At 37.7% G+C, this 12676-nt stretch overlaps 2 protein-coding genes across 2 annotated transcripts; one reads left to right on the forward strand and one right to left on the reverse strand.

Moving 5' to 3' along the window:
• The first annotated feature begins 90 nt into the window (after positions 1-90).
• LOC110752588 (uncharacterized) lies at positions 91-3253 on the forward strand. Its single transcript, XM_021953271.2, has 5 exons — positions 91-677; positions 1518-1653; positions 1958-2178; positions 2375-2548; positions 2832-3253. The coding sequence occupies exons 1-5, from the start codon at positions 471-473 to the stop codon at positions 2916-2918; spliced, it is 825 nt and encodes a 274-aa protein (XP_021808963.2). The 5' UTR covers positions 91-470; the 3' UTR covers positions 2919-3253.
• Positions 3254-3816: 563 nt separating this feature from the next.
• Positions 3817-5024, reverse strand: LOC110752685 (calmodulin-like protein 3). Its single transcript, XM_021953400.2, has one exon. It carries the CDS (start codon positions 4895-4897, stop codon positions 4205-4207), a length of 693 nt encoding a protein of 230 aa, XP_021809092.1. The 5' UTR covers positions 4898-5024; the 3' UTR covers positions 3817-4204.
• Between the last annotated feature and the right edge of the window lie 7652 nt (positions 5025-12676).

The raw sequence follows: 12676 nt of genomic DNA on the forward strand, positions 1-12676 counted from the left end.
AGCCCAATAGCATCCAACCACGTACCCCACTAACCAAATAAATTTCCACTTCCTTCTATCACGTGGCTTGATCTAATTGGTCCTTCCTTAGACCCAGGCGTTTCTCGATCATCGCTTCCTGACCGGTGGCTCGTCTCGAGGGAAACCCAAAAGGCCAAAAAAACCATGGGAGAAAGCAAAGCACCCGCCAGGCTGCTTGCTCATCAGACACACAACACAACCGATTAAACCGCCACACAAAATTCCTCTCTTCTTGAAGAAAACCAATTAATTTTAACAAAATTGAACAAAAACAAGAAGATAATAACTGAAGAATAGGAGTTGAGGAGAAAGGGAGTTCCGATCTGGATCGGAAATTAGGGTGGAAATTGGGAGAAATAAGATCGAAACGGTGCGCTGCATGAGAAGGGAGAACGTGGGGCAGAGGGTGGAGGAAGAGGAGGCTGAAGAGAGAGAGTGAAAGGCAAAACATGTCTGCCATAGTGTGCGGGAAGAGATCATCGATATTCGAAGAGAACTCGCTGTCCTCATCGTCCCCTCCTGTCTCCTCCTCATCCAAGAGAATCCGCTTTTCTTCTTCACCTGTACGTTTCTCTCCTCCGACTCCCGCTCCGACGTCGTTTGCTTCGCATTTGATCGACCATCTCAGGGCCATTTTCCCGGACATGGACAACCAGGTTCACAATTCATTCATCTTTTCTCGTTTTTATTTTTATTTTTTTGTGCTGAATAAAATTCTCTCTTATTACGTTTAAATATTCAGTTTTTATTATAATATGCATCATTTGAAGCCATAAAGTTGATGTCTTGTGTTTGGATAATCACACATAGCTGCTGCACTGTCCAATTTGAATGCGACCCTAACAATAAAGGGATTAACGAGTCTTAATTTAGATGCCCATCAATAAAGGGATTGCCTTTTCTCCATACTCTGCCTTGATTATCTCCAATATTGGTATTCTAGTATTGGAGTTGCAGCTGATGTTCCAATTAGTTTAGCGCAATTGTCAAACTACAAATGGAATCCCTCTTTCATGTTTGTGTGTTCGGGGTATTTTTTGTGATAATTGGTTCAAAACTTGATGATCATTTCGTGGCGTATCTCACCGTTGAGTTAGTGTCTAATGACATGTTTCTCTATCATTTCTTTTGAATTTCTTTTGCCATATTCGCTCTGTTGCATTCCTAATTTTCTGACTGCCAGTAACCGTTTAGCATATATTTGCGTATGTATACATATGTGTGCTTGTGTGTATGTACACAGGGCGTTTAACATGCATGACACGGATGCACAATGCCCCTCAATGTAGTTGATCGCATTGACTTCATTGTGTAACGCAATTACAGCCCAATGTGATTGGTGATGTCCCGTAGGTAGTTGAAAATCCGGATGTATATCCGTTTTATTTTCCTTTTCTTGGCAAAGGATCTTAATATCCTTCAATTTTGGAGGATGTGTATCATGTCTACTCAATTAAGATGACAAATTGCTAAGCATATCTGAATTATTATCCTAGCTTCTGGAGAGAGCACTTGAAGAATGCGGTGATGATTTGGATTCAGCTATCAGAAGTTTGAATGAGCTACGTTTAAGTTCTGCTGCAGGCAAATCTAATGTAGCTTCAGAAGCAAATGTGCAACTCCAGTCACAAGGTATGAGTAGATATTTTCTTGAATTTACCACTTGAACTTGGGCTTACGTTGATGGGTGTATCCAGTTTGATTTTAACACACTCTTGTGTTCTCATGACAAGGTTATCTTCAACCATTTTGTTTTAAGGGTTGTAGCAGAGTATTCTGTGGACTTTCTACTTGCTTTACCTAGAAAGTTTTGTCTCTGTTATGAAGCATTTGTTTCATTCCACTGTGATTTGCTTTCAAGTAGGGAATCCATAAGTATTTGTCCTCTTGATACACGTTTTGACATTAAAGGGTGTGGATCAATATTTTGAATCAGGTTCAGCTGCAACAAATGGAGAGGTTGCAGTTACTGATGATCCATCAGGGCTTAATAACCTTCCCAAGGATGGAGCGGACTGGGTGGAGCTCGTTGTTAGAGAGATGATGAGTGCCTCCAACATGGATGATGCTAAAGCTCGTGCTTCAAGAGTGCTTGAGGCCCTGGAGAAATCCATCAGTGGACGTGCAACAGCAGAGGCAGCCCAAAGCTTTCACCAGGTGTGATGATATCTTTAATTACTTATGATTTTGCATGTCCAGTGTAATTTTCTTTTGTGTAAAAACTTCGTTTTTTCCACCACTTTTTCCTTTCCATTAGTTTTAGAAAAATGGTGGATGTTTGAGGATGGAACATTTGATAATGGCTTGTTTCTTTCTAATGGCTTAGCTGTACTTATGATTTGCCTTGATGTAGGAAAATATGATGCTGAAGGAACAATTGGAAGTTCTAATTCAGGAAAACACAATTTTAAAGCGAGCTGTATCTACTCAGTATGAACGCCAGAAAGAGTACGAAGATAGAGGCCAGGAATTGCAGCATCTGAAGCAACTGGTGGCCCAATACCAGGAACAGTTGAGAACCCTCGAGGTTGAGCTCAGTAACCTAATAACTTTGGAACAGTTTGTACAACCTTATGTTTGGATGAAAGTTTATGCAACATTATATTTCTCTTTTTTCTCCCCAAAGGGGAAGACAACATGTTCTTGACTGCTTTATAGAAACTGTTCATCTACATCATTCCCTTGCTATCTGTTCATTTTTTGTTTGATTATTTATCCTTCATGGTCATTGCTTCCTTAAACTTTGCTGCTGGTTTCTAAGTTCCCTGCATTCTGATGACTGCTGTTTGATTTTTTTGATACCTTATCAGGTGAACAACTATGCACTAACAATGCACCTGAAGCAGGCCCAGCAAAGCAGCTCCATCCCAGGGCGTTTTCATCCGGATGTTTTCTAAGATTAAAAAAATACGATGAATTTGCATTGTGGATGGATAAAGAGCTTTGTATGGTAGTTCTAATGACATGAAGGCACTTGAAGCTGCATTATGCTGTCTTGTTTGGGAAATGGCTGTGCAGCAGCTTTTCCTCTGTTATGATGAAGACACAGATAGTTTCATTCAAACACAACGTCGAGGATTTGTTATGGTTGCCATTTGGCCCATCGCTCTCTTAATTTGTTGTTACTTTGATACTCAATGATGATTTCTAGGTTTTATAGAAAAGTCGCATTTTAGTAATTTCATTGTATCTTTATACTTCAATAAAGAGAATAGATGCTTGAATTCTTGTACATTCCATTGCATCCTCTTGATCTTGAATGCGTTTTCACCAATCTCCAAAACTGAGCCAAAAAATTGACCTTGTTATTAGTTATCTATTTTAAATGGCATCTCAAGCCCAAGTTAACTAATGTTTATGTTTAGCAAAACCTGTTATGGACAAGTTGGAACAAGAATTTCCGTTCAGCGCATGCGAGGTTCTCTTTAGCACCATAACCTTGACTCTCTATCTCTCAATAGAAAGGGGATTGCTTCAGGACGACGGCACTTTATGTTTTGCACATAGGGGTGGGATAGGGTAAACTTGTTATAACAATTTAAAAGTTTTGGTTTAGGGACCCAAATATATAGTGATCCTAGCTTTTTCCTTTTTTGCTTATTTTCTTTAATGCAGCTGCCAACTAACTAAGAATCAAAGATCAAAGTTGCCGAGTTTATATTTATTTGCATATGCTTTTGTTTCCAGCAGCCATGAAATTTGCAATTGAGTACATACATGTAAGAAAAGTGCAAATACCTAATAGTCCTTGCAGATATGTTGCAAAACTCAAATTTACAGTGAAACTAAACGATATTAAGGCAAACACAGAATCCATATTCATATTGCAATAACAGTGAAACAAAGTTCACTTGATCAAGATTGGCGAAGATTATAGACATAGCAAGAGGGCAAAAACTAAAGCTACATTTCTAATTAAAAACCATGATAGTTTGTCTGCCATGAATAGTTAAAAATAAAATACTTTAGAGAGAGAGAGCCAGAGAGCCAGAGAGAGAGAGAGAGAGGTTGGTTAGACTTAGAGAGGAAGAGCATCCTATGCCATTGCACAGGTGATTTTTGCAGGGTGGAAATGAATCAAGTATGGTGACTGCAGAAGAAGAGCTCTTTGTATTTCCTATACATCTTGGTGTATGTGTTGATGAAGGTCCTTCAAACTTACTGCTGGATAAGCTGGACTTGATTAATGGGCTAGTAGAAGTCTTCCTCCAGCTCCACCTTTCATCATCCTCTTGAACTCATCAAAATTAACCATACCATCCCCATCCCTGTCAACCTTCTTAACCATCTCCTTGCAATCCTCCACCTTATTTCCCTCTCTCAAACCCAAAGAACACAACACCACCCCCAACTCCTCCACTGAAATCAGCCCATCTTTATCCTTATCAAACACATCAAAGGCCTCCTTCAGTTCCTCCTCTGCCTCCTCCTCTCTGCTTAACCCGTTCCCATCTTCACCGCCTACTCCCTGATCTCTACGGTGCATTGACTCGTACAGCATGCAGAACTCATCAAATTCAATCAACCCATCTCCATTAGCATCGACTTTCTTCACCATTTCTTCCACCTCTGCATCGCTCATGAAGATTCTGATGTTCTTCAACGACTCCTTGAGCTCTTGCTTTGTGATAAAGCCATCACTGTCCTTGTCGAAGGTGGCAAATACTTGCTTGAGCTCTGCATCCTCCGCTCTGTTGCTGCTAATAATATCTTTGCTTTTGGTAGGTGGAGCCACTGGAGTTGCAGCAGTGGATGAGTTGGCTTGGAACAGAGATTGAAACCATGCAAGGAACTTGTTGGTGGGCAAATAAAAGACTATGTTAATGAGGCCAGCAATGAATAGAACTGCTAACAACAGTATGGTCGTTAACACCATTTTGTTTGTCTTCAAGTTCAACCAACTTAGTTTGAAGAAGAAAAAAGATAAGGAAGGAGAGAAGAAGAAGAGGAGGAGGAAGGAACAAAGGGCAAAGGGCAAGAAGAAAACTTAGTTTGTCTTGTTATCAAAAGTCTCTGGTGGTGAGTTACGTCCTTCCAAAAGCATTGGGCACTACATTGGGGACGCGGTTTTTGGTGTGCCTTTGATCCCCCACGGTCCCACAAACCGCGTAAACTCCAAAATAAACTAATGTCACACACAGTGCACATAAAAATATTATTTGTTGCTTTCTATATCATAATGTGACAACTTAAATGCTTATTTGTCTTGTGAATATTTATTAAGTTGACTTGCACACATACACACACACAGAGTACCCTAATTAGTATTTGTTGAACGAGTCTTTATCATTTTTCTGAGATCGATGTTTCTGTTGCAGCCACTAAAATCAGCAAATAGGTAGTAATGGCTTTTCAGATGGTTGAATATTGATTGGTACCCTCCCTGTCCTGCCGTTCAACAAAGGGCGGGTTTTTGGTCTTGGTCTCTGTCTTTGTCTCTTGCAAAGAAAATTACCTTTTCTGTGGAAACCTCTGGATTATACATGTGCTGTGCTGCTGTGCTGCTGTGCTGCTGTGCATAAACTTAATCAAGTTGTTTGCTTAAATCACAAGCACTTTAATCGCAAGAATGATTAGATACATGACACTAGCCGGTTCGTACTTCAATTGTGTTCTTGTGGAAGAAGCAAAATGATGTCTATGTTGCACCTTCTTTGGGTGCGGTGTCGTGTGTTTCAACTTGCATTGCAGGTGTGAAAGGGATTCAACGAATTCAGTAAAAAAAAACCTATCATATCATATAGTGCTTTGGAAGTTTCAACTTTTTATGCTTTTTCCCCCAAATTGACATTGCAAGCCACCACGAAATTTGCAATTCTCTCCCCTTTACTTTACTCCTTTCCTTTGGATGCTGCTTTTGTTTATTATAGCAGCATATACCTTGCTTTTGTTTAACACGACTTGACTTGTACCAAAACCATCCTCAAGCATCTGATTCTCACTTAAATCAAGATGAGTTTGGCTGAAAAGAATCAATTTATAAGTTTTTATGGAAACTTTATTCGGAAACAACTGCCTTGAAACGTTTTTGTCTTTTTTTTTTTGTAAAAAAAAAAGCTTTGGGCCTTTAGGCAACTTGTTGAAGGAATACAAGGCTCCCTTAACACAGGCTCGGTTTGGCTGTGCACAATCTGAGAGGGTCAAGTTGGACTAAACCCATCGGCCCAACTATTATGTTAAAAAGGTCCTAGGTTCGTGGATTTCAGTCCTAGAATCCGTATAATTCTATAATGTGCGTGTGAGTTTAATTTGGCATCGTCATTTCAATAAGAAAGGTCTCCAAAAAAACAAATTTAAAGCAGCAAGTTAAAGGACAAATAGTTGCTCGGTTTTACCTATAATATACGTACATTGAATTGAATTGTGTAAGGTCCCAGCTAGGTTGCTAGCTCGTGTCAGCTGATCGATCGATCCCATTCCGAAATGCAGTTAGCCAATCAAAGCCTGCATACGTAAGGCTCCAAAGAAAGAAGACTAGACATGTCCAACAACTAGCAGGGCTACAGATGGGCCTGCAGATAAGGATTTTTATTATTTGAGACCCCCATCTCTGCAAAATTCTTTTTAAGCCTTTGTCACGCATCTCTCCCGATTTATTGTATAACATGTTATATGTCCATGATACATCTCATCTCTGACAACCACTAATTAAGAACACATTTTACATTAGTTAGTCACGAGGCTCTGTATTCGAATTCCTCTCTTTCATTAATATCGCTTTGCATAAAAATAAAAAATAAAATACATTTCTTGAATTACAAGCATGTACTTTTACTGCAGTGAACAATTATCGGACAGCGCATATTCGTATAGAGGGTAACCAATTAGTGCAGTATTATAAATATACAATTTTTATTTTACCCAACAGAAAAGGAAAATAAAATAAAAAATATATATATAGTATCCTATGTTTCGAATTTGTTGTTTAATAAATGATATAAAAAAAAAAACGGCATGCATGTGATGGATCATTATTGAGGTTTGGGCCCAGTTGCATATAAAACTGTTGGCTGTATGGTGGGCCCAACTCTGCTGTTCCATTTTTGCCTCCAGGCTCCCGCGACACAGAGAATCAAATGTCCAACGGCCAACTAATGCCCAATTGCCAAATGGTGAAGCTGTAATGTAAATTGCAAATTGTAAAGTTTAAACAGGCTGGCTGTTCACTGACCCATGATGACAGTGACAACAGACAGACGGACAAATGACAATGCATACCCCTGCCTGCTTCAATCCCGTCCCGTTTTACGTACACTTTTATTCCTTCCAAGGGGATAATAATCACATGCGCCTGGCTTACCACTGCAATTAGGAGATGCCCATTCCACTCCCGGGCCTGGCCGGGCTGGGGCCCATCTACAAACCTACCTTATCCCTCATCCATTGGCTATAATGCCATGTGATCCTTGTTTTTCAACCCCAATCCTGTTAATTTTAAAGTTTCTTATAATTAATCAAATACTAATCTTGTAATGAATTATGGTAGTCGTAAAAGCTCAGTTCTAATTTCGAGTTTTTATTCAAAATATTCGAATTTTACCTTATACTTCTATATATGTCCAATAGTTTCGATACAAACTTTCAAAAATAGTCAAAAATTCATAAACTCAAACGCACACCAAGTTACTTGCGGCATCAGAGGCGGACCTACTAAGGCGCAAGGAGGTGCAGCTGCACCTCCCCTCGCCGGAAAAACCATTGTGGGTGCTTGAAATTGCCCCTTTGCTCAACTGGTGTACAAATTATCTTATTTCCATCTTCAACATTTAAGTAAATGTCTTTGTCCTTTTACTTTTATTTATTTTTATATTACTCCATTTACTTAAGTTTACAATGTAAATAAAGAAGTACCTCCCATTTGGATTCAAATAAAAATACTAGAAAATCAAATTCCCACCAAATCAAAATATGAAAATTCGATTTTAGTGCAAAATACGATTTAGGCTAAAAATGATGGCTCATTAAGTCAATATATACTTCATACTAAAATCCCATAAAATCAAGTTTTCTTATTTGATATGTAAGGAACAAAAGCCGCCAAAAATTATCTTGAGAAAATGATTATTCCGAAAAATCATTTTTCATACTTAGTCAATATTGCACCTCCGCTAAAAAATTTATGGGTCCGCCAGTGTGCGGCATGACTCCTTATTGTAAAACTTCCAATATGTGAATTCTTTTAGTGACTTTGCATCACTGTTGCATACTCTTGGTTGCCAAACAATAATTAACGTTAGAGTTGTTGATTTTATCTATAGATTCCGTAAACAAACATTCAAGTAAAGGGAATTAAATTTAACTAGTGAGAATATAAAAAAAGAATCAAGAAGCTGAAAATTTAAAAAGTTTTTTTTTTTTTGTTTTTTTTTTTTGTGGGTAGTTGCAAAGTTCTTCACTTTGTACCTATACTTTCTTCGTTGGTCGGATAGGTCCTTTGGTTTGTTGTACTCTATGTGCCCTTGCGTTATTGCAGGGCTTTCTTTGTTTGCGTTTGTTTGGGGGGTCCCCCCTTTTGTTGGCTCCTTGAGGCGTTGGTTTTCTTAAATGATTTCATTTTACCAAAAAATAAAAGGAATATCCTCTTCAGATTTTGAGTTCATTTACCTGGACACTTCTTTTGCTTGTCAGGTTTATGTGGGTTTAAGTTTTGGGTCTATTTACATGAGTTTTTGTCTATTTTTGAAAGTTTTTATCAAAACTGATTATAAAAATCAGGAGTAATTTTTTACTATTTTTAATAAAAACTAAAACTTTGAAGCATGGAGATGATATTCCCATTTCATTTCAAGTAAGTTAATTTTATTGAAACGATTGTATTTTGTTGTTGTTGGGGGTGTTAAAAGTGCGAGAGAAGTGAAAAGGTAAAGCAATTAAAGAGAAAAGAGGACTAACAGAATGATACCATTGATCCGTACCAGTAGCGGTACCCACTGCTGCACTGCATGTAAATTGTAATGAAAATGAATCAGGCGGTGAGTGAGGATGCTCTCGTCTCGTGCAAAAGATTAAAATTCATAGATGATTTGGAGCGTAGCTAATTGTGGGTCCTTTCAATTATCACAATCTTACAATGATAACAGAACCATCTTATCATTCCCTCTGCCCTCCTTGTCCTCTCACCCCTCTCTCTCTCTCCCTCTCTGCTGCACACACGCTTGCCTGGATGGATCCACTCACTCATCAGTCCATTGTTGATTGCCAAACTCTACAAAGGGCATGCACAACAATTTCACACCTTCATTTGTTAATGAATACATGTTATTATATGAATTAAATGTGATTCAATCAAAAAAGGAGTAGTTACGAGTTCAAATCTCTATATATAAGCGGACTTTACTTTATAACAGCGATTTGCGAATGAATCATATTTATTTGTTGAAATATTACGTTCGATGCGTAGAATGATGAAGTAGATTGTAGAAATTCTTACACTAAAAAAACTCAAAGTAGTGGTGCAGAATTCAGCTTTATTTATGTTTCGTTTGGCCCCATTGTGTACCGCAGAACAGATAGATGAATGGCACAACTCAATGACCAAATGGCAGTGGTGAATAGTGTAGAATAGAGACCAGGCTAGCTAGCTCCACCATGTACAGTGTACTGTTTACCTGCAAAATCTCAGAATTCCAACATGTCAACTTGTTAAGCTAATCAATCTCTCATATCTCTCATAGAGAGCTGGCTTCAAGTCCCAATCACGGCCGGTCACCATCTTCCAGGCCATGCGCAAATGCAAATCATACATTTTACATTGATCTGCATCATGCATGTGTGTAAAAACACAGGTTTTTGAAAATATAGGCCAAAGGGTCGTGTGGGGGTCATTCATTCCTGCCACGGCGCCGTTTAGGTTGATAGCCCATGGACTTCAAGTCTTCAGCACAAAAGGTATCAAAGACTTTTCTTTGATAGCTAAGGTCTTTACTTCTAGCTAAAGATAAAAGATGCATTGCAGACATTATGAATCTATGATGTGAGAGACGTGACTTTAAGAAATTGTCAACAAGTATTTTGGCTTCTTTCTACTAAATTTATATCCGTCTCCATTATTTTTCTTTTCCTTTTGGGTAAATAAGTAACTAAGTAACTAAGCTTGCGTCCAAAACTCTATTAGTTTCGTGTACAGTGTACTCATATGCATATTTGATGTTATTGCTATTTGAATTCAAAAAAGATACTTAGTTATTTGACTCAAGAAATTATTACAATTTCTTTTTATTTTATTTTTTTCATTTCCGCATCCTTTTAAAAGAGAAAGCCATGTAAAAAGACCTACTAATGTAGTGATTTGGAGCAATCACTCTCTCATAAAAGGCCGTAAGTTTCGAGTTCTAGCTAATGGCGAAGGCACATTGGGACAAGTGCAGTCCCAGGCCCCCACTTGGTTATAAAAAATGAACGTAGTATACTATATAACCTATATTAATTAATATATTACTTTACCACACAGGGCCCTACCCAGCCAAACTTACCTTTTCTCTAAGACTACACGTCTCCTTTTGCAAACCCATTCCCAAAAGTTTTACTATGATTGTAATGAATAAACATGATGATTTTGATGTTTTGTTATGTATTGAGTTTAAATTTTTTATTATTTATATTTTGTGAGAAGCCCCCACACATATGAAATTCTGGCTCCGTCACTGATTCTGTATACTATGTGTGAGTTCAATACGTTATCGTCCCTCTCAATGAAAAAGGTCTTCCGAAAACGAAAGAAAAAAAGTGATAGTCATTGAAGGCCACATGTTGTACTGTTGTAGCAGCACCCGAAGACATGCATGTGCAAGAAGAGGAATGGGAGATGTGCATATCTTAGCCATCCATATATAAATCTAAAGCTTGACATGCAAGCCATCTGTCTAGGTTTACATTGCTATAAAATTATCTGCATTATTGGGAAAAATCTAATCCCATATGATCTTGTTAGATGACAGGCCCACATATACGTATAAAGTTGAAGCCTACAATCTAAAGGTAGATATTGAAGCAGATAAACAAGCACAGGGTGGATTGGGTGGAGAGGTGAACACAGAGTGAAAACCACGAATCCTACACGACCAACCACCCCCCACTTGCGCCGTACACAACAAAAGAAAACAAACTGATGTAACGGTGGGTGAGACACTAGAGGAGGAGGGGGTCTGAATTTTTTTTTGAAAATTAATAATAATGATAATTAGGGTTGATAGAAGGATGGGCCCACAGCTCGCTACTAATACGAAATTTTGTTAAGGTCAGTCACGCACGCACATTACGTTAGGGTTATTTATAACCGTTGATCATAATATCGAGCTTGCAAATATCAATTATTAGAAAGAAAAAAAAATTCAAACGCATAAGTGAATGACGTTAACGTACATATAGCTGATACCAACACAACATCTCGCACCACCGCTTTAACCGTTTTAACATCACTGCTGAGTTGCTGAGGGCAGAGCATGTGATTATAACACAGGCACAGCTTTATTTTATCCTACCGATCTCTCTCTCTCTCTCTCTCTCTCTCTCTCTCTCTATATATATATATATATATATATATATATATATATATATATATATGATGCACCTTATCACATCAGCAACGCCAATGAGTTTTAAACATGATGCCCCACAAAACATCATTCAGAAAAATGAACGTTTGAAGGGGGGCCCGACTGACTGGCTTTATGATATTTCTAGAAAAAAAAAACACTGTCCTCATTGTTTTGATACTAGTATTAGCGAAGCACGCCCACATGAGATACATTTGTAGTATAAATTTGTGGATTAGGTTAGTTGCTGTTGAACTACAAACATGATTAACTAATTATTGTGCGGAAGAAGCTGCCGTGAAACGGATAAAATCTTACCATAATCATTCATATTAATTTCATAAACTCCTTCTAAAATTTAGCGCAAATTTGTCTTATATCTCCTCGATCTCTCTCCCAGACAACATATTTAGTGGTAATTGCAAACATACAATTTTCTTTCTTATATATATATATAAATATGATGTTTAAGTTTAGTATACTATCGCTTTTCTCAATAAAAATAGGAAAGGTCCTAAAAAAAATAGAGCCCCATTTGTATACATAAAATAGACAGCTGAAGTGCATATAGAGTATGATATAAAATATGGAAAATTACATTGTCATGAGTGATGATAACATCTATTATTTACATTTAATAATTAATATAGAAAAGAAACCATAAGGATTGGGGGACCATAAACAACCCATACCTTTAAATCCCAATATAATAAAAGGAGATCTTGATCACATGGAGGCATGTGATGATGAGGATGGGGATGGTTTTTTTCAAATATTCATTTTCTCTTTTGTTTTTCCCTAACTATATATTTATATATATAGTTTTAATTTCCAGTAAAATTTTCCTTATTTTTATTTATTTATATGTATATGTATATGGTTATTATTATTATTTTTATTTGCCCTTCTGACGTATTATATATATATATATATATATACCCCACAGCGCACTGAGTAGGAAAGTAAGGCATTTTGTGGGTAAAATGCCCTTCTGAGTGAACCCTACTCACCCCACCCTTTTCCACCCTCCCTCTCTATAAAGCTGGTAGACAGATTATATGTTGTAGAGTGGTCCTTGAGAGACTTTGTATGTAAGGGGATGGCCTTTTTTCCCAGCTCAA

Source organism: Prunus avium, chromosome 7 (genome assembly GCF_965620075.1).
Source record: "Prunus avium chromosome 7, drPruAviu1.hap1.1, whole genome shotgun sequence".
NCBI classification, from domain to species: Eukaryota; Viridiplantae; Streptophyta; class Magnoliopsida; order Rosales; family Rosaceae; genus Prunus; species Prunus avium.